The sequence below is a fragment of the Pithys albifrons genome, chromosome 30 (genome assembly GCF_047495875.1).
Source record: "Pithys albifrons albifrons isolate INPA30051 chromosome 30, PitAlb_v1, whole genome shotgun sequence".
In the NCBI taxonomy this organism is placed as follows: Eukaryota; Metazoa; Chordata; class Aves; order Passeriformes; family Thamnophilidae; genus Pithys; species Pithys albifrons.
The window spans coordinates 1,758,191-1,778,826 of NC_092487.1; the positions used below are offsets into that span (position 1 = coordinate 1,758,191).

General features: G+C 56.8%; 1 protein-coding gene across 2 annotated transcripts; it reads right to left on the reverse strand.

The window, feature by feature from the left end:
- Window positions 1–1,198: 1,198 nt before the first annotated feature.
- KCNN3 (potassium calcium-activated channel subfamily N member 3) lies at window positions 1,199–20,224 on the reverse strand. Of its 2 annotated transcripts, none has more exons than XM_071579483.1 (8): window positions 19,395–20,224; window positions 16,361–16,456; window positions 12,753–13,171; window positions 9,106–9,247; window positions 7,285–7,395; window positions 5,894–6,021; window positions 5,651–5,720; window positions 1,199–5,291 (listed from the first exon to the last, which is right to left on the reverse strand). In XM_071579483.1, exons 1-8 carry the CDS (start codon window positions 20,109–20,111, stop codon window positions 4,995–4,997), a joined length of 1,980 nt encoding a protein of 659 aa, XP_071435584.1. In that variant the 5' UTR covers window positions 20,112–20,224; the 3' UTR covers window positions 1,199–4,994. The 2 variants fall into 2 exon arrangements, with proteins under 2 accessions (XP_071435584.1, XP_071435585.1); XM_071579484.1 differs by lacking the exon at window positions 19,395–20,224 and adding an exon at window positions 17,120–17,207.
- Between the last annotated feature and the right edge of the window lie 412 nt (window positions 20,225–20,636).

Consider the following 20,636-nt stretch of genomic DNA (forward strand, 5'->3'; position numbering starts at 1 on the left):
TGACAGCACGGCAGTGACTGCAGCTCTGATCAGGAAGGGCCAATGTACGGGCTTTTAGGCTTTGTCTGGACAAAAGCAGCAGAAATTGGTCCTGTAGGCACTGCTCATTCCTGGACATGTCATGCTTCATGTGCAAGGACTGTCCAGGAAGTGTTAGGGCTGCCAAAGAACAGTTTAAGACTTATAATCCAATGAGGATCGGGTCCAGCAGCTCAGGGCCTGGAGATAAGGAAGAGGTGTTCTCTGAGGCTCAAGGAGTCCATAGAATCACAGATTAATGGAATCACAGAATAGTTTGGGTTGGAAGGGACTTTAAACTCACCTTGTTCCAACCTCCTGCCATGGGCAGGGACACTTTTCACTAGAGCAGGTTGCTCCAGGCCCTGTCCAACCTGGCCTTGGACACCTGTAGGGAATGGGGCAGCCACAACTCAGGGCAGCCTGTTCCCAGCTGGAAGGCTGAGGTGGAGCAATCCCTGCAATCTCGTTGTATTTTTCTTTCATACTCAGGGTTTCATCCTCCTGCACCATCACAGCCTGAGGCTGAGCAAAAGCTGCTGCTCCCCAGGGCAAGCTGTGAAGCCTGAACTGAACATGTCCCAGTCTTTTCTCCCAGATAACAAGTGAAAGGGTAAGAGGAAATGGCTTTAAGTTTTGCCAGGTTTAGGTTGAATATTGGGAAAAATTCTACCCTGTAAGAAAGGTCAGGTCCTGGTACAGGCTGCCCAGGTCAGTGCTGGAGTCTCCATTCCTGGAGGGATTTAGAACATGTGTGGATGTGGCACTTGGGGACATGTGTTAGTGGTGGCCTTGGCAGTGCTGGGTTAACAGTTGGATTCAATGATCTTAGAGGACTTTTCCAGCCTTAACAATTCCATGATTCCATGAAAATGTGCCAAGAGCCTGGCTAGAGAAGGGAAGCAGTGTGCTCCATGTCACTGCTTCCTCAAAAGCCTCTATCCTGGAGGAAAGGGGGAGGTTTGACTCTTGCACAGCTTGTGCCCAAGGGCCAGGTCACTCCTTCAGCTGGAGGAGACAACCTGGTGGGGATGGCTTTCCAGACCCTGGGAGAAAAGGGGGTTAGACCTTTCCCTTGGGACAAGCAAAGCTCTGGTGCCACTGGGCTACATGGATCCAGACCTGCTAGAGCTCAGCTTCCAGTTAACAGGAATGAATACCTGGATGATAAAGGATAACGACTGGGGTCCCGTGCCCCTCCCTTCCCCCTGTCCTCCACCCTCACTGGCAGCAATGGCTGTACTCAGAAACAGACATTTTTGGCAGCAGCCTGGCGTCGCTGCCCGCTGACAGCTGTGTTGGGTACAAAAGCATGATTGAAAGTTACCATAACCATTATAATATAGCAATATATTTCATAGTTAAAATAAACTATTATGCTTTCCCCTATCATTAAAAAAGAAGCGAGCAGTACAGAGGCAAGTTGCAAACCCAGGTCAAAGCTCCTTAAGTCTGGACAGAACTGTCTGTGAGTTTCCAGAGGGGATGTGGCATTTTTCCGGTATTTCTAGGATGTTTCCTTGCAGGTGGTGCAGGAAGGAGAGTCGTGGAGCTAAAAAAAACCCCCAAGGCTGTGTCAAAAACTGGACTGGCTTGGTTAGGTGGGTCCTGGATGGGTATCAGGGACTGGTCCCAATTGGAGCAGGGGTCAGATGCTTCCCAGCTGCAGGAGGTTGGCATCTCTCTGTAATCAGAACTTGCAGTCTTGCTCTTGTGCTTTTCCTCCACCTTGGTCACTGATCCCAGCTCTTCTCTCTGTTTGTCCAGATGCCGTTCAGGGCATCCAAAGGGATGATCTCAGGTGTGCAGACAGCACTGGCTGGGGAGCATTTACTGGAGCCAGTTACTGGAGCCCTGCCAGCTGAGGCTGCTGGTGACCGAGAGCTGCTGGCAGGGAGCAGGGCAGAGGCTTTGAGTGGGCACTCCAGGCTGGAATGCACTGATGGCTTCCCCCCATGCCTGCCCTCACTGTTGCCTTGGGGTGGTTCTGCCGTCCTGGCAGCCCAGCTGGAGGGGGTGATAAGTCTCAGTGCTGGCCTTAGTGGAGTCTGGTGCCAAGGGCAACGGGTCAGGGCTACTGGCACCAGTGCTGAAGCACTGGCATGTGTGTGGGTGAAATACTGGGGTGCAGGAGGTGGGGTGCAGGGTGGGGATGGTTCATGGGCTGCAAGGGGTGGGGTGGGGTCTCTGGGGGTTGGCATGGGAGTTCAGGGGTGTGGGAGGGGAAGTGCAGAGGTGGGTGGGATGCAGGGGGTGGGATGGGGATATAAGCATGTGCAGGGTGCATGAGTGTGGGATGAAGGTGCAAGGATGCAGGGGTGGGTGGGATGCAGGGTGTGGGATAAGGGTGCAGGGGTGGGTGGGATGCAGGGTGCAAAGTGCAGGGCATAGGGTGCAGACCCAGGGCTGCCAGGTCCCAGGCAGAAGAGTTGTTGGGGTGCAGGTTGTGCTGATGTGAGGCCAGGGGATTCAGGGTGTGGGGTGTGCAGGGATCCACCACCCCAGCCCTGCTGAAATCCTGTGACAGCAACAGCTCTGCCCCAGGACAAGGGTCTCTTACTTCAGGTGCAACCCCAGTGCTCTTGCCGTGGTCCTTTCCCTCTCCAGCACCTCAAGTCCTGTGAGCTGACATGTGCTCTTGTCTCACTCGGTTAGTTTTCCCAGACTTGATCATGAGCCTGAAGGGAGATCCCTAGGTTCCTGCTGGCAATATTGATCTTTGAACATCAATACTTCCTCTGGCTCTCTGACACTCCAGGTCACATTTCTGCATCTCACCCTGCGGACAGCCCCATTCCATAGGCAGATTTCTTTTATCTGAGGCTCAGGAAGCATTTTTCTTCACTGGCTGCCTGCAGGCCAGAGAAAATGCTGCATTTCAGGCTCTTTCTCAGAATTTGTAGCTTTTTCTCCATTGTTATGCTAGAAACCTCTCGACAGAGATGGGCAGGAGTGTCTGCTGGGCAAGATGAACTGGGGGCACCCATAGGCACACGGGGAGCAGCGGCAGCCAGGCTAAGAATAGACGGACTCCCAGCCATCCCAGGAGATCAATGACACTAATCACAAGAGCTTGGAAGAGCAGCTTGTTCCCAGAAGCTCAGTATCCCGCGCCAGACAAGGACCAGCAGTGATGGCCATGTGCCTTCCTGCAGGCGATGGGGATGACCATGCTTGCTCCCCTGCTACCAACATCTCTGCAGCACCAGGAGCTCATTTCACAGCACTCCTGCTTGTTGCCTTGCAGCCTTCCTCCTCCTCCTCCTCCTCCTGGGGCCGGCAGGCTGGCAGAACTCCTCACTAACTACTGCTTGTTTTCTGTGTAACTCTAATTGCAGGGCACAACGAATATAACCACCTCACACCACTGGCAGCAAAGAAATTCCTCAGCGTTGGGTGTGGGGAGGTGGTGGTGTGGGAGGGTGGTGTGTCTCTGCCCCTACGTGTGCACAAAATCCAGCGTTATTTATGGAAGGGGAAAAGTTACAAAGGACAACATTACAGGCTGAGTATACCTGGAGTAACACAGTGACTTTGATTACAATTACTGACACTGCTGGGTGAGGTGTAATTAATAGCACAGAGTAATTACATGGTTCCTTCATCTGTTTAAAAATATATAAATATTCTCTGCTGAGTTTCCATGGAAAGCAGTGAACACCAGCCCCAGAATCAGAGCCCTGCATGGCTCCATGCAAGGACCTGGCAAAGCCAGAACACGACACTGGAGCAGAACTGAGGAGCAAAAAGGAGGAAATGGTGAAAGCAAAAAGGAGGAAATGGTGAAAGCAGAACTGAAAGCAGCTGGTTCCAGAAGCAGCCAAGTGATGCCCAGGGGTACCTCAGGGAGCTGAACACAAGCAAAAATTAAAATGGAGCTGCACTTTGGCAGGTATGGGCAACACTGCCATCACCGAGATGGTGCCAGAGGGTGCTACTGTTCCCCACCAAACCCAGCAGAAGTGGCATAAAGGCGATGGGCTTTGTTTTAAACAGATGAAGCACCCACCCCTGCTACCATATCACTTGCCAGTGAGCTCCTGCTTGGCCCCGGTGGATCCGACACTGCCAGCTGGGCTTGAGTGTGGATGTTCCTGATACAAGTGGAGATGGTTGGAGCTGATGGAGTGTTTCATCCAGCACTTCTAAGGCTGCTGCAAAGAGCCCACTGGCTTCTCAAAATGCTGGGGGGCTCCCAGCAGGCGCTGATGTGAGCACCTGGAGACCCTCTGGTGCCAGGGCTGGCCCGCCAGCCCCATCACTGGCCACCAGGGCATTGGCTGGAGGCAGCCCTGCATGGTCCCACACGCTGTAGGCACTGCTTTTCCAACTCTGGCACGTGTCTCCAGGCAGGATATGACACTGAGGAGCAGAAAGAAAAGTCCCTTGTTCTTCCCCAGACGGAAAACACAGCTCCAGAGAACCCCCCAGGCAGGTTACAGCCTGAAACTGTCACCCAGCTGGCAATGTGAGGGGGGTTCTTGTGGGTCCTGGCAAAGATATGGGATGGAGCATGGGCAGCGTTGGTCAGAGCCTGTGTAAGGACCCCTCACATTGGCATCTGCCTGGCGGGGCTTGGCAATGGTGAGAGGGGAGTGCCCCACAGAGAAAATCTCTCCCTCTGGTGTCTCCGTTGCTTCAGTGCTTCTGACTTGGTGTTTTGTTTTGTTTTCAAATGTGAAGACCTGAGATTGAGCGTGGGTTTCCTGTCTGCCACCAGACGCCACAGCACAGGCTGGCCCGAGGCGTCACCTCCCGTCCCCTTTCCTTCACCACGTGTAGAGGCACCTGAACAGGGATGCAATTCCCGATACCAAGGCGTTGGCAAAGCTCTAAGCATTGCTCGGCACTGCTGGTCCCACCGGCTCTGGCTGAAGGGTCCTGCAGCGGTTCAAGGACCAGAAGAAAGTGCACGGAGACCTCGTGAACTGTGTGGAAATGCTTCCCCTGTCCACAGGGGGCTGAGGGGCTGCGTTTTAGCAGCTGCTTGAGCTTGTGTAAGGGGTGGGGAAGGAGGTGGAGCTGACCCCAATGGGGCTTTCAGAGAGAGGCGTTTGGGGGGTGCCCACTGGCACTCCGACCCCCCGCGCCTCCAGGACAGCCGTGAGCAGGCGCTGCTGCTGCTGGCGCAGCATGTCGGCCATCAGCAGGGGCAGGGAGTTGAAGCTGGCACTGAGCTGCTCCAGCTTGGATTCCAGGCCACTGATCTGCTTCTCCAGGTCCTCGCTGCGGTCATTGAGCTCAGTGATGAGGTCATACATCACGTTCTGCATCTGGGGAGAAGACATAGGGGACAGCAGAGGAGTTAGTAGCATGGCTGGAGGGGTTAAGTGCCACTGCTGCCCTTTAGCCTGAGAGCTCCAACGCTTCTGTGACCATCCCTAGACATCAAAGCAAGGAAACTCTGTCCCCCTGTGTTGCTGAGCCTTGCAAAAGGGGGTACAAGAAGCCCCCAGCTCACGTATATGTTTCTCTTCCTGCCTTGCAAGGGCAGCCATCCCACAGCAGCTATTCCTGTCTGGTATCTACTGAGTTGGAGCATATTGTGGTCAGCCAGATCTGCTTTAGTTTTCTGAGTGAAGAGAAACACTTGGGTAGTCTGGCTGAGCCACAAGGGCCCTGTGGGACTTGCCTTTGAGAGGTCAACAAGGGTGTTGGCTTGGTCACTCAGCTTCCTCTGCTCCATCTTCACGCTCCGCAACCTGGGGAGAAGCAAAGAGATTTATGGCTGCACACCCCGCCCCAGTTTCAAACTGCAGCTGGAGAGCTGCCTGCAATCTAGGCAATGGAAAACTGTCCCCACACCCCTGCCAGGGACAGAACCCCAGTTCATCTGGGGCTCAACATGCCCCCAGCCCTGTGTGTGGCCCCTTACTGGTGAATGGCTTGTAGGAACTTCCTCTGGTGCTTCCTGACTTTAGCATGGTCGATCTTCTTCAGCAGCTTGGTGTGCTTGTAGATGAGCCACGTTTCCCGCAGAACATTGGCTGCTGCATTCTTGATCTGCAAAAGAAGAGCTGGCTGCAGGTCACCAGACCCCAGCATGTGGGATTTGACAAAGACACTGGTCTGGCTCTGCCATGAACTGGTGTTGCAAGAGAACTTGACTGGCCCCAGCTGGAGCGAGGTGCTGAGCCTCACAAGGGATGATGGGCAGCTCAAGCAGGAGTAAGGACAGGCAGAACTCTTGGCACCCTCATCACTGTCCTACTCTGCACTGATGCTTTGGCACTGGGCTCCTTGCCTGCATGGGAAATTGTACCCTAAGCTTCAAGGAAAAGAAAAAATCCCAGAGTTTTTCTTGATTCCTTCATCCATCTGTCACTCTTGGCAGGTCCTGGTCAGGCTGCCGGCACTGGGATGTGACTTCCGTAGGCTCCCAAGCTAAACCGCAGCTCTGCTGCTCACTCCAGGAGGAACTGGCTGCTGTCTGCCTGGCATGGAGCCTGCAGATCCATATCCATGGCCAGAGGAGGGGGCTGACCAGCTGTTTGTTTTTCCGGCTCGGTCACACTGAGGTCCTGACTATCCCTGGGCCGTCAGGGCTCTGGCCAGCATGTGGCTCTGCCTGGGGCTCTGTTCTCTGTGGCAAAGCAGGTGCCATAGTCACATCCTGCCCCTGGGAGGTCACCCTTTAAAGAGCTGTGCTGATGCTCATTTTGTCACCATCCCTTCTAAAAAATATTCCAGCACGCAGAGCCCATTACATCATATGCCACTGTTGGTTTGCTGATGCTTTGCCATGATAAGGCTACTGAGACCAGAGACCTCCTGCAGTCCCCATGTGCTGCCAGGGATGTGACACCAGACCCTGGCAAGACAGTGACTCCGTGGAGCCCCCCTGCAGGCCATAGGTCCCTCCTCAGGGATGGAAACAACAGAAGCCTCACAGTGTGGCTCTTATCTGCAGTGAGCGCCAAATTACCAAAAACCAGTTGTCCTCCTGACACCAAGAGAAGTGAGATCATGCTCTGCAAAAGAAGGGGTCTATCCTCCCAGAAGGCAAAAAATGAGACTTTTTCTCTCTGAGGTGTGGCTGCTCATCCTGTATTGTCTGAATCCCCAGATCAAAGCTGATGTTTGTTTCCAGTGTGACACCTGCACCTGTCCTGCATCAATGGCACTTGGACAACTTCTTCTACTATGGTGCCCACAGGACACACACCTAGAGATGTTGGCACCTTCCTCCTGCCATGGCATCCCAAATCCCCAGCTCTTGGCACATGACAAGGCCCCCTGCTCCTGCTGCCCCCCACGCCACCTTACCCGCTTTGTCAGCTGTGTGTCCATCATGAAGTTGTGGACGTGCTTCTCAGCTTTGGTGAGCTCCAGCTTCCTGGCCACCACAGCCACCACCAGTGCTGTGCAGCCAGCACCCTGTGCAGGGAGATCAGTTGGGGAAATGGTTTGTCATCCTTTGTAACAGCAGCACTTACACCCTCACCCTTGCAATCCCCTAATTAACTACAGCTATGTGCCCTCCTCATTATTCTAACAAGGAGGTGTCACAGAGCCTGGGTGTCCTTGAGTGGCTGACAGTGGGCTGGGTAATTAACAGGAGAGGCCAGGGCAAGAGACAAGGTCAGTGGTGAGCCTGTGCCACCACAGGCCAGGACTCTTCCCTGTGCTGAAGCCCTGTAGGATGGGGAGCCCCCCACTCCCAAGAGGGGTACACGGCAGGAGAGGGGTTTGGGAAGCACCAGGCAATCTGGGTGAGAGCAGGGAAGGGGCCCTAAATCAGGACCCCTCAAATCACCATGTCTCCCCAAAGCACCAGCTGGGAGCTCATTTTTCGTGGTCACCTGGGCCAGATCTGTGCACAAGCCATCATATCCAGTTCACATTTGTCTCTGGAAAGCCAAGGGGCTCTTTCCAGAGCCTCCCTGCTGTGCTCCTGAGCTCTGCCCACTGCTGCCTGCACCAGCTGAGTCTCTCCCCACCAGCAGACCCATGCCAGCCTGGCAAATGCTCCTTAATTTAATAAAGAGTCATTAATTAACATGGTGCCCTGAGCTGAATCCTTCCACATCTTCAAAGGTCTCGCTGTACACTCTCAGCTTCCGTCACTTCTCTTTTCCTGGAGAGGTGACCACACCCGGTTTTGTCGCTTGGGAAACCCAGTAGAGCCCCCAGCCCCAGTGGGCATGGGGTCCCCACTCCCAGTGGCTGAGGGGGCTGTGCTGGGGGTGGGGGACACTTTGCCAGCTGGTACCTCACTTCAGACTAATCACTGGCTGGGGGAGAGCTTTGAGAGGCCACAGCACCAGGACCCTGAGAATCACTGCATCGTCCCCATCCATAGAGATACTCTCCCTTCCTTGGCTCCCACCAATAGCACCAGCCTTGATGGTGTCCAACCTCATCTGAGACGAATCAAAGACTTGCAGACAATATAAAATTAATACCCGTGGGTGGGTAGAGCCACCCTGGCTGATGGGTCCCATGGGGTGCCAGCTCAGGCTGCCCTAGCTGCGAGTAGGGCCAGCTCCAACCCCAGGCCCTGCAGCTAAGGCAGTGAGGAACGGGGGCACTGGGTGCTCAGATGGATCCGTGGAGAAGCCACAACCCCAGGGCCTCCAGCCACTCCTTTGGCAGCCCTGGCTGGAAAGTCCAGTGAGCTGGGAGACCTCATGGGTGCCTCAGAGCAGGCGTGCCAGAGGCCCAGGAGGACAGTGGTTTTTTGGCCAGAAGGAAGAGAAGCCATGGCAGAGCAGTGATGCTGGCAGGGATTGAAGGGATTCCAGCTGATTTCAGCTCTTGGCAGGAGCCAGCAGCATTTGGAATCACTCTGAGTGGTGTGGACCAGGATGGCTCAAGCACCCCTCTTCTCCCTGGGGACATCACTGGCCCTACTGTTGGTGTTTCCCTGCACGCTTACTGAAGGCAGGTCCAAATCCACCCCAAATTCACCAGCTAGGACAGCTCCATCAGCTTCCAGGCTGGGAGGCCTCAGAGCTGAAGCCATTATGTCTTGTACATGGATGAAACGGCTGGGAAATGGGTCCTTGTAAAATCCAGTGGCCCCACTGCTGTGATGGGGACAGGCAGAGCCCACGGGACTGGCAGCCAGTGTGGCATGGCCCTTACCATGATGCCAGTGAGCAGGCAGACTCCCTTCCCACAGTAGGTGTGTGGGACCATGTCACCATAGCCAATGGAGAGGAAGGTGATGGAGATGAGCCACATGGCACCCAGGAAGTTGCTGGTTACATCCTGCTGGTCATGGTACCTGCCAAGGAGACATGAACATCAGTGTCACAGCAGGGGACAGGGATGGATGCAGGAGAAATGGGGGCACCTGGGTACAGTGGCACCTCTGGCATGGGCTGTGCTGGGGTTCAGGATTAACAACACAGCAGGATGTCCCATAACAGCCGTGATTGCACAACTTCTGGAACAGGAAAACCCATATGGACAAAATCAGAACAAAACCTCAATGGAAAGGGTTTCTGTTTTCAGTCAGACCTGTCACCACATCCCCGTCCTGCTCCCTGTGTCCCCAGTGTCATGTGGTGCTGATGGGAGAAACAGCTGTGGCTCTGCAAAGCCTTTGACTGCAGCAGCCACCGCTGGCACCCGTCCCTGCATCCCCCGGTGCTGCAGTCCGGGCTGTGCCACCCCAGGGCACTGCCATCAACAGCCCTACCACGATAGCCAGGAATGGATCCTCCTGCGCCTGTGGCATCCACTTGGCTCTCAGGTGCTGCGGGGCAGCGGCTCACATGGCACACGTGGAGTGGCAGCAGCTTCAGGGATGCTGTGAACTGTCCAGGTCATGTCCCTGCTGAGCTGTGAGGTCAGCAATGACTCCAGCTGTCCAGGCTGTTGCTGCAGCTCCTCCAGCAAACATGCAATCAGGGCCCAGCCGCCTCCGGCTCCCGGCGCTGGCGCAAGCCTGGCCAAGCCATGCAGGTAACACATCCTGGGGGATGCAGTGTTGACTCCTGGCAGCAGAGCAGGGCCTGGCCCAGTCTGCAGAAGGACTTGGCCCAGAGCCCTGGGCAGGGGCAAGGAGCCCCTTTGTCCCACCATGGACAGGATGGTTGCTCTCCTGCCTCCCCAGCAAGGCTTCTCCCAGCCTCTTCATGGAACCACGAGAAGCAAAACAGATGGAGCTTTTGGCAATCCCAGCTCCCAGCTCATTGCTCCCAGAGCAGTTGGGTTTTCTCCTGTTCTGAAATGTTTTTCCCTCAAGTAACTGGAGACTCAAATGAGATCCTGGTGAAGGAAAAAGCACCCTCAGCCATGGCGAAAGTTGCTCTGGGCAGAGATGGCCAGCGGAGCTACAGCCCATAACCACAGTGGGGCTCCCCAAAGTTCCAGTGCCAGCAGTGGCACACACCCCCTATCCAGGTCAGTGTATTCCCCTGAAAAGACCTGAGCCCAGCTCATCACACAGGATGGAATCTCTTGAGGAGACGACCCTGAGAGCATCAGGCTGGACAAGGGGGTTACAGCCTTCCCTTCTGAGCAGTGCTTTGGGCAGAAGGAGCTGATAAACCAGAGGGGCTGGCATGCACCACGGCTCATGCAAAGGACTGCTGCAATCAGTCCGACCTCAGCACAGCTCTTCATTGTCCCCTCGCCCGCCTGCCCTCACTAAGGCCACAGCCACCCCATCACTGGCTGACACGAGCATCACCCCGTTCCCGCACCACGCCAGCACTACCTCGGCTGAAAAGACCCCATCGCTTTGGGCAGCCCCGGCCGGTGCTCGGGGCTGGCTGCACCCTGGCCCCGGGGGTGGGCTGGCTGCACGAACAGGCACACGTGCGAGCACACGTGCGCGCCGTCGGCGGGCAGTCCCGGCAGCGCTGGCGGCACCGCAGGCACCGCAGGCGGCTGTGTGCGGTGGCCAGGCGAGCGGGCGAGGTTGCTAAGCGACTCGCTGCCTTCGGAGAGCTGCGGCCCCCCGGCGTGCACGGGAGGATGCTGCACCCACAAGCAGTGGAGCAGCCCACGGCGCCGAGGGGACCTGCCATGGCCGTGCCACCCCATCCCGGGGACGATGTCTTGGAGCAAGACAACCACCTCTGAGCCGCCTGGCCCCACTGGGTGCTGGTTGGGAATGGTCCTGCAAACCACAGAAAACTGGTTTCCAGTGCCAGTGCAGCAACCTGCCATCAAAGGAGACAGAGGGACATATTCAGGGTGGCCCTTGTGGGAGCTGTGTGACAGCCAGGGCTGGTACATGCCCCAGAGACAGTGTGACTCTCTCACATGGAGCACGTCCTATGGGTTGTGCATCCCCCCAGTCCTGCATCCCCCAAGGCTGACATATCTCCAGACCAACTGAGTTCACTTCTGCCACTCTGTAGACAGAGGGAGGTGATGGCAACTCTGATGCTGGTGATCTGCAGCACCCCGTCTCTGTCATTTCTGGGAATTTTTTTGTCTCTAAAGATTCTTCATTTATATTGCATTTTCCAACATAAGCCTTGCCAGGTGAGAGATCACCCGCCTGTGTGTGTCCCGAGTGCCTGTCTGCCTGCTCCCTGTTTAGGAGGCCCAAACACAATTCAGTAGTACCCGAGGATCCAGCCCATACAAATAGCATCATTAAGGGAGGCAGGAAGGCAAACACAGCCTGTAAAAGCTCATGAAACCTCAGCATTCTGTCACATGCTGCTGCCCCAGCACTTACAGCTGCCCTAATGCTCCTTTGCCGGGTGACCAGAGCAACAGGTACCACACTGGGGAAGAGGACAAGCGGGCTTCCTCTAAAAGCAATCTGGGTGTCCCAGCTGACCCTAGGTGCCAGTAGTTGTGTGATGCCAGTTGGGGTGTGTTCCCTTCCACTTCAGTCCCAAGGATGACACAAAGCTGCCACAACAGGACGCAGGACACCCTGTGGGAGCCCTGCCCTCCCTGCCCTGGGATGAACATCTGCTGCTGGCACCTTGTACCATGGCCATGGAGAAAACCCTCCGACACAGCAGTGGGGATGTCACCACCACGGCCCCCTGGTTCCTTTGGTGGACAAAGAGTGATGGCAGGTCCCTGAGAGATGGAGGTGCAATGGTACCCACCAGGCCAGTCACCACAGCAACACCGGCGCCAGGCATGCCGATGCTGGCATGATGCCATCTGGCTGTGGGTTTTTCACCGCAGTGTTGCCATGGCAGTCAGTCACAGTGATGCCAGAGCCTGAGCCAGGCCCTGTCACTTACCAGAGGCACCTCTGGCCTCTCCCAATACACAGTCCCCTAGCTCCTGCTGTTCTCCATGTCCCCCACCCACACTCCCAGGACTTCTGGCACTGCACACCGTCCCCTTGCACAGGGACCCTGCCAGGCCCAAGGCACTGTTCTGTGAGGACAGGACTGACCCTGCTCTGCCTTCTGCCCTGGGGAAGGGGCTTGGTAGGGGGAACCCAAGGCTGCTGAGGCCCCAAAGCCCCAGGTCCCTCTCACAGGGTGTTGGGACATTGCAGCTCTGCTGAGCATCCCAAACTGCTATGCATCCCAGACCATGATCTGCTTAGCATCCAGAGCTGCTGCACATCCCCCTGAATCCTGAACTGCTGCACATCCTGAACCACTGATCATCCCAAACTTCTGCACATCCCAAAGTGCTGCTCATCTTGAACTACCTCGTGCCCCAAACTGCTGAGCATTCCAAACCACCATGCATCCCAAACTTCCATGCATGCTGAATTGTCACATATCCCAAACCACCACTCATCCTGAGCCACCAGGCATCCCAAAGTACCACACTTCCCAAACCCCTCTCACCTCTCACACACACGGACTGTCCATGCAGCGATGATCCAGAGGGAAATGCTGAAGACCAGCAGCACTGTCCCTGGGCAGATGGTCATGAGCGTCTTCATGACGAAGCGGGTGTTGAAGTTGATCTTGTTGAGTGCCCCAATGCTGCGTGAGGAGGCGTCGGTGAAGAGCTTGCTGTGCAGCAGCATCACCCGAGCAATCAGGTAGAGGCGCAGGAACATGGGGATGGACAGGATGATGTCCACGTCTGCCTCTGCCCGAGAAGGTGTGTAGGAGAAAGCCAGGCGAGCTGTCCAGAAAAATTTGTACTCCCCAGGGATGGGGTGGATGGCACAAACCAGCATCTCCAGGCTGATGTAGAGGATGCGCTCGTACGTCATCGCTATCCGCCAGTCGTCGGCTCCATTGTCAATTACAAAGAGCTACCAGGATGCAAAACCACGTGGTTACTGGTGGCCCCAGTCAACCTGCCTCACTGGCATCCCACCATAGACACTGAAGGGTCTGACACCAGAGCCAAAAGGAGCTGGCTGTGGCTTGGCCAGGAGTGCAGGGGACAGACTGAGAAGGAAGGATGACAATGAGCAATGACCAGCCCCTCTGCTGATCTGCCAGTGTGTTTCAGGGATAGTTACAGTGCTGGGGACACCCTGGGAAGCTTTAAGGGCCTGGTCTCGAGCACATGACCAGACATGACATGGGGACAGCTCACTCAAACAGCACCTCCCAGAACGGCCCCCTCACCTGGGCCACAGAAACAGGTGAGCTGTGGTGCCAAAGAGCACCAGCACGAGCCACCCCAGCCCCTCCACTCCTACTGGCACTGCAGTCGTGTCACTGACAGCCATCATATCCTGAATTCCAGGGCAATTTTTGGGGAGGGAACACCACAGGCAGAGGATCCAGCTGCTGGTGAAGATGGGATCCAGTTGTCATGGCAACCACCGGTTCATCCCGGGTACACCAGTTCCTCTCCCACCATCAGTGATGGAGTCAGGGTCTCTGCAGGAACTGGGGGGATGGCAGCTCGGGCTGGCCTCTCTGGGATGCCACCAGAGCTCTGGGAGTCACCAAACCCATCCTGCCTCAGCAAGTCTGTTCTGAGGCTGCCATTAGCTTCTCCCTGGTGCCACGGGGACACTGGAGTCACCCACAGCAGCAGGGATGTTTTCAGAGCCTCTCTGCAAGCAACACAGGGCAAAGACACCACTAGGATGGGATCCAAGGGGGAAGTGGCAGTCGGTGCTACTGTCCATGTCCTCGACCCTGCAAGCACAAAGCGACACTGGCTTGCCCAGGGGTCCAGAACATATCACAGCCACTCCAGACAGGGCAGTGGGTGGGAGGTGGGTGAGGAGCATGGCCCTGGCTGGTGCTGAGCTCAGGGACAAACCTCCTGCCCTGCCAGAGGCACCAGTGCACCTGGGCCCACTGCCTTGCTTGCATTGCGTGGCACTTGGGGCTCTCCCTGGGGATGGCAGAAGCCACCAGGACTGACTCATGAAGTGGCCATCCTGGCCACCTCCCTTTCTGTAGGGAAAGCTCTGCTCCTTTTAGCTGCTTTGTTTGAGAAAATGTTTATAAAAATGCTCCAAGCTGTCAAGGGAGATCCTCAGGCATTTAGCAAGCTGACAGCCCATTCCTTCCTGGAAAAGGGTGTTAAAATAAACAAATTAGCAAGAGGAAAAAGGCAGGAGCCTTTTGACTGCATAGTGGGGTGTTGCCATAGTCCAGGGCAGGGAAGAGAAGACGCAAGGCAGGGTTCGGGCAGGTTTCCCCTGAGCCAGCCCCTCCCAGCTCTGCACTTGTGAAAGATCATTGTGTATTTCCATGGAAAACTGGTGTGGTTTCTCTGGTACTCAAGAGGGCATCCCCAGAATCTCCAACATCACTGGCTCCAGCAGGGGAAGGAACAAGTGTACCAGACACTGCATCTCCAGACAAGCGAAGCCCAAGAAAAGCCACCAAGATGCAGCATGGACACAAAAGCTTCACCAAAACACACCAACAGCCCCAGGCACTCCAAGCACAGGGACAAGGGGGGCTCTACCTCCTCAAACACCCTGGCTGGAGCTGGCAGCCTCGCCAGTGCTGAGCTCCTTCATGTGTTGTGGCGATAAGGCTGTGCTGGCAAGGGATGACAAATTCCACACCTCCACCCGGCACAAGAGACATTGCTGGGGGTGGAGTAATGACCCAGCCCCAGAGAAACTGAGGTAAGGGAAGTTCTTCAAGTATCCCAAAGGACTAATTAACACAATTAGTAGGATCACACAATCACGGACTGGTTTGGGCTGGAAGGGAGCTTAAAGTTCATCTCATTCCAATGTTTGGCCATTAGCAAGGACACCTTCCACTAAACCAGGTTGCTTCAAGTCCCATCCAACCTGTCCTTGAACACTTCCAGGGATGGGGCAGGCACAGCTGCTCTGCACAAGAGAGGAAGAGGGAATACAGAGGGAAGAGCCTGAAGTCATTATTTCCTGGAGGCTGAGAGGTCTGGCAGTGCCGTGGCTGGGTGAGCACAGCCCTTCCCTTGGGTGAGAGGGACAAGAAGCTGAGGGTTTACAGCTCTGGCAGCTCCTCTCCATCCCGGCTGAATTTTCAGCAATGCCTTTAGAACACTCAGGAGATAATAGGGTGATCAGCAGCCAGCACATCTTTGTCTGGAGCAGATCAAGTCAAACCAACCTCATTCCCTTCCTTGCCAGTGTAACTGGCCTGCCAGAGCAGCCAGGACTGTAGTGAGGAGGGACAGCAGTGGCTGTTGGCTCTGGTCAAGGCAGGAGAGCTGGGATGACCAGCGCCGTGCCGGGTGGATGCTGTTTGCACAACCAGCTGCCAGGAACAACAGGCAGAGGAAGCAGCAAGCACCGGGGCATGGCTGGCCCAGCTGACCCTGGCTGCTCCCCCCCCCCAGGGTAAACATTATTCCAGCAAAAACCAGAGCTCTCAAGTATTTGCTTTGAGCACCCACCCCCAGCCTTGGTCCCCACGAGGGCAGTCTGAGCTGGGGCGGCAGCTGCGGGGACAGAAGCAGGCAGTGAGCAGGATGCTGCTGCCAGCCCTCTGTCTGGCACAGCCACACTGTCTCCCAGTCCCAAAAGGGACAAGTAGGGATTATGGTGCACTCAGGACTGGGAGCTTTAACATCCCTTCCCGGGATGTTCCTTCTGCTGACTGGTGATTCATTCCTCCCATGCCCAAAACAGGCCGGCATCGTGCCGAAGCTCAATCCCACAGGGAAGTGCAGCCTTCCTGCCACAAACTGGAAGCCCTTTTAACTTCCCAAGGAGGAAGAGAATGTGCAGCCCTGATTAGGAAAGGATTTCACAGCTTTCCTTGGCACCTCAGCTGGTCCAAGCCCTTCTCAGCAGCAACTTCCCTCACCTGCCAGCAGATCCACCAGGCACCTGGAGCCCAGACAGACCCCTCTGTGCCTGGCTTGACATCCCCCTGGGATGCCTTGCTGCCCCTCAAGGCCCTGGCAAGGAGGGAGGAGGCTCCATGAAGGCTGTGAGCTCAGATACCATGTTGCAGTCAGGTGGCTGGAAAACGCCTCAGCCCACCCCAGCAGCCCCTTGCCAGGCACTGATGACGTCAGGACCTACCTGCACCTCCCGTGTGTGGTAGGCGATGATGAGGCCCAGCAAGATGATGGTGGAGAGGCTAATAAGGCATTTCAGGGCCAGGGAGAACATGGAGTCCTGCAGGGCAAGAGCGGGGAAGGCATTAGGGAGTATACAGCTGTGGGACCCTGCTGGCACTTGACTCCACACCCCAAGGAAACTGCTGCCCCCCAGCACCTACTGTCTACCCCTCAACAGCACTTTGGCTGTCTCAGTCCCCACATTAGGCAGCTTGGCACAGTAGTGAGGGCACCATCAGCACTGTCAGCATCACTGGCACCTCTGGCACCACTTGTACCACTGGTACCACCACACCATGGCCCCTTTCTCCAAAACTCTTTTTTAATTTAATTTTGCTGAGTGCAGTTCCCAGCCTCCCCTCACTGAGATGTGTGCAGCCAATGCCCTGGTCCCATCCAGTCTGAGCCCAATATTATGGCACCCAAATGGATGGTCTAAATGCTCCTGCTAATTAGTCCTATGTAAATTAAACCAGCCCCTGATTCACTGGTGGCCGAAGTGGCTGGTCCCCAGGACCCTGCTGCAAAAAGAAGACTCACTGTCTCCTTTGGACACTGACAAGCTCACGAGGATGTCAGCCACAATCTGATCATGCCAGTGCCAGGGCATTGGCAGCCCCTCACCAAGGTGTTATCCCCAAACCAACCTGCCTTGCTGCTGCACCATCCACAACCCCCCACCATCCCTAGCATGATGAGCCCCAGCACACTCATGACATACTGAGATCTGGCAAGCTCATGGCACGCCCTCCTTGGCTTGTCAGTGTGCTGGGCTGCCTTCAGCCTCCCTCGGCTCCCTCTCGCCGGTGTTCCTCATCTCTGCGGGGCGTTTGCACGCCGAGAAGGGACTATTTGTTGCGGAGGTGGTGACGCATTGTTAACGACTTGGCTCTGGCCTCACAATTGTGTGGATATAATGGCTGGTGTTGAGAGAAGTGCTGGGACCAAACACTAGCTATTAATAGGCAAACTCCGGGGCAGAAATGTGCCAAGACAGCTCTGGCCAGACCCTTCCCAGCAGCACCAGCTCTGCCTGATGCACAGGCACCCACTGGCTGACCTGGCAAATGTTACCCACTACATCTAGCAGTGCCTCCTGCCAGTGTCAGGTCTGAAGAGCCATTCCTGGATCACATGCTTGCAGCAAACAACATAAGATCTTGACCAAAATGGGGCACATGTCCCACTGCGCCATGGGCGTGGCAGGATGCTTCACCCCAACAGAGCCATGAAGGTGGTGGGAAGCAGCAGTGCTGTCCCATAGGCAGGAGAAGCCCTGTTGTGCCCATACTTGAGTGACAGGCAGGGAGCAGGCAAACCCTGCCACTGTGACCTCCCTTCCCAGCTCAGCCCTGGCATGCTCTGGCTGGGAGCATGTGGTGGTGTGGCTGGGGCTGCGGGACAGGGTCAGAGATGGGCCAGTGCCGACATCCCAGTCTGCAAAACAGCAGCTGGTCCTGACCACAGGTTCTCCCATGCTCATGGTCGTGTCCCTGCTGGCAAGCTCTGGTTTCCCACCAAAGGTTGCTGGGGGTGAATTTGTACACAGTCGCCCACTGCTGTAGATCCAGCCAAGGGCCCGGGGGGGGGGGGCCGGAGCCAAGGACTCCTCTGCCCCCTGTGGTTGTCAGCACAAGCATTCACATCACAGTGGGGCAGGGGTGCAGCAGCAGGTCACAGCTGCTGCACGGTGGCAGCGCTGACTCACAGGGTCTTCCCCAGCTGACAAAGCAGCCCAGCGTGCCAGGGCCAGCGAGCATGGCAGTGGTGCTGCTGGCAGCTTGGTGAGGATGGACAGTCACTCTGGCATCAGGCAAGTAGGCACATGGAGACTGTGAGGGTAGCTGTGGCTCAACAGGTAGCTGGCACAGGTGGGGGAAGGTGGTTTGGCCTTGCTCCTGCCAAGGGAGAGTGGGAACCACCAGAAAAAGCCTCTGGCAGTGAAGCATCCTTCTCCCTTGGCAGGGGAACCAGGGATGCCAGCTTGGCACCAAGGTCTCCCACTGCCTTGGACAGAGCAGTGGAACTGCTGCCCGCAGCCCCCACACACCCACTGCTGCTGTCAGCCATGGCCAGACGGTGCTCAGGACCTCCCCCACCAGGCACCTCTATGGGGAGGCAGCAGGGTCCCCCCCACCCACAGGACCCCCAGCCACATCCCTCCCTTCCTCCACCTTCTCCACCCACACTGCCCTCCCCACTGCCCATGCTGGATAATGGTAGGAAGTGGTGAGCAGCCCCTTTCCACTCTGCTCCTTCCCCTCTGCTGGTGGCACTGTGGCACAGGGACCCTGCTGGCTGCCTCCTGGTCCCCTCGGCAGCGCCGTCCCGCTGACGCCCATGGGTGCTGGCGCGGGTGCCGATGCCTTCCCCTCTCTGGATAGGTATAAATAACATGACAGATGTCTATACAAAGAGTTATTCATATCGCTGCCAACCAGCACAGCCCGGGCGCAGGAGCTGGAAGGGACGTGGGGGGGAGAATTATAAATAAAAGACACTGTCCTGCAAAAAAAGAAGGAAAAAAAATGGAAGGAAGGGGTGTGGGGGAGGAGAAGGAGGGAGGGGGTGCTTTGCCGCACCACAAAGGGCATGGCACTTTGAGGAGCACCTGACCATGCCAGCAACAGGCACCACAAACCTCAGTGGGTCAGTGCCTGTCGCTGTGGGTGCATGGGGCAGGACTCAGCACAGCACCCACTGGCACACAGTCCCGGCAGCCCCCAGTCCCGTGGCTGTCCTGTCCAACACCTGTGGCTACGGCATCCACTAAGGCTCTGTGGACACCCCATCAGTCCTCAGCCAGCCTGTCTGACCCTGTTCCTCTCTAGATGGGCCAAAGAGCTCCATGCCTATCCTATGGGACACCAGCTGGGCCAGATTGCTCTGTGTTTATCCCATGGGACACCAGATAGGGCAAACGGCTCCACGTTCACCCCACCAGTCACTGTCTGGTGCCCCCAGCCCTACACACACACCCCTGGCCCCATCGGTACCTTGGAGTAGAGCCCCCAGGAGAGCTCGGTCTCAATGACCATGACAACGATGCCAAACATGCCAAAGATGAGCGCGTAGTCACTGAGGCGCTTTCTCTTCTCAAAGAGAGCCCGGCGGTGCCCAAGCCGGTAGCCGATGTTTTGTGCCTTGCGCTTGGGCCCCTTGGCAAAGGTGGTGGGGGCCGGGCGGGCGGGTGGGCGGGTGGGACGGCGGGTGGTGGGCGCATGGTTGTCCTCACGCGAGACGACGATTTCAGGAGGTCCACCAGCACCAAAGAGCTGCAGGGGTTGTGCCTCCGGCTCAGCCTCGATGAGGTTCCGTCGGGATGCGCTCAGTCGGCTGAGGGGCTTCATCACCCCCCCGCTGTACTTGCAGGAGCTCATGGCAATCTCGGTGAAGGGGTTGCTGTCCCGCCGATGAACCAAGGGGCTGGGCTGCCGGTGTTTGCCACTCGCCACCCCAGAGCCCGCTGGGTGGTCGCCGAGGTTGAGCTGGCTGCCGTGGCGGGAGGAAGGGTGGAGGGCGGCGGGGGCGGCGGGAGGAGGAGGAGGGGCCCGTAGCGACCCGGGCGAGGAGTGCAACAGGCTGTGCTGGAGCGGCGGCAGCGAGGAGGGCGGCGGCGGTGACCGTTCATCCCCCGGTAACGGGCAGGGACACCGACCATCCTCCTCCAAGTCCCCCACGCCCGAATCGTGGAGATGCCCCGATGTCTCCATAGCGGCGGTACCGGCGCCGCTTTACAGGGCACCGGTTCCGCTTTACTGGCCACCGGCCCCGTTCGCTGGATCATGAATGGGCGCCGTGCGCTCTCCGCTATCGCCGCCGCCACCGCCCCCGCCGCTGCCGCTGGCCCGGCCCCGCAGCGCCATTGGCCACGCTGGGGCTCCCCGCAGGCTGACATCATCCCCGCCCGCTCCCCGCTTTGTATCTCCCCCCCTCATCACACCCCCGGCTCCTGCATCTCTGCGGGGTCGTTCGGGACTTGTAGTGCATCGGGTTGCACCGAGCACCGGTACCAGTGTGCCCCGACGGACAAGTTCCAGACAGACCCTCATCAGTTTTATATCCTGGGTTCCCCCGTGGAAATTCCCCTCCCCTTATATACCCCCCCTAATCCCCTTATAGAGGCTGGAGATTATGAGCAGCAGCTGGAGGGGGTACTCCCATGCTGGGGGTGGATCACCCCATGAACGGCAGGGGAGGGGTGAGTGTGTGTGTGCGTGTCCCAGGACGTCCCCACA

Bases quoted from the DNA above. Each gene is read 5' to 3' on its own strand.
- KCNN3 (XM_071579483.1), bottom strand. From the start codon at position 20,111: ATGGAGACATCGGGGCATCTCCACGATTCGGGCGTGGGGGACTTGGAG. The intron at 9,248-12,752 runs GTGAGAGGGGTT...TCTCCTTGGCAG, and splicing joins ACAGTCCGTGTGTGTGAGAG to GTACCATGACCAGCAGGATG. The intron at 5,721-5,893 runs GTAAGGGGCCAC...GCTTCTCCCCAG, and splicing joins TTCCTACAAGCCATTCACCA to GTTGCGGAGCGTGAAGATGG.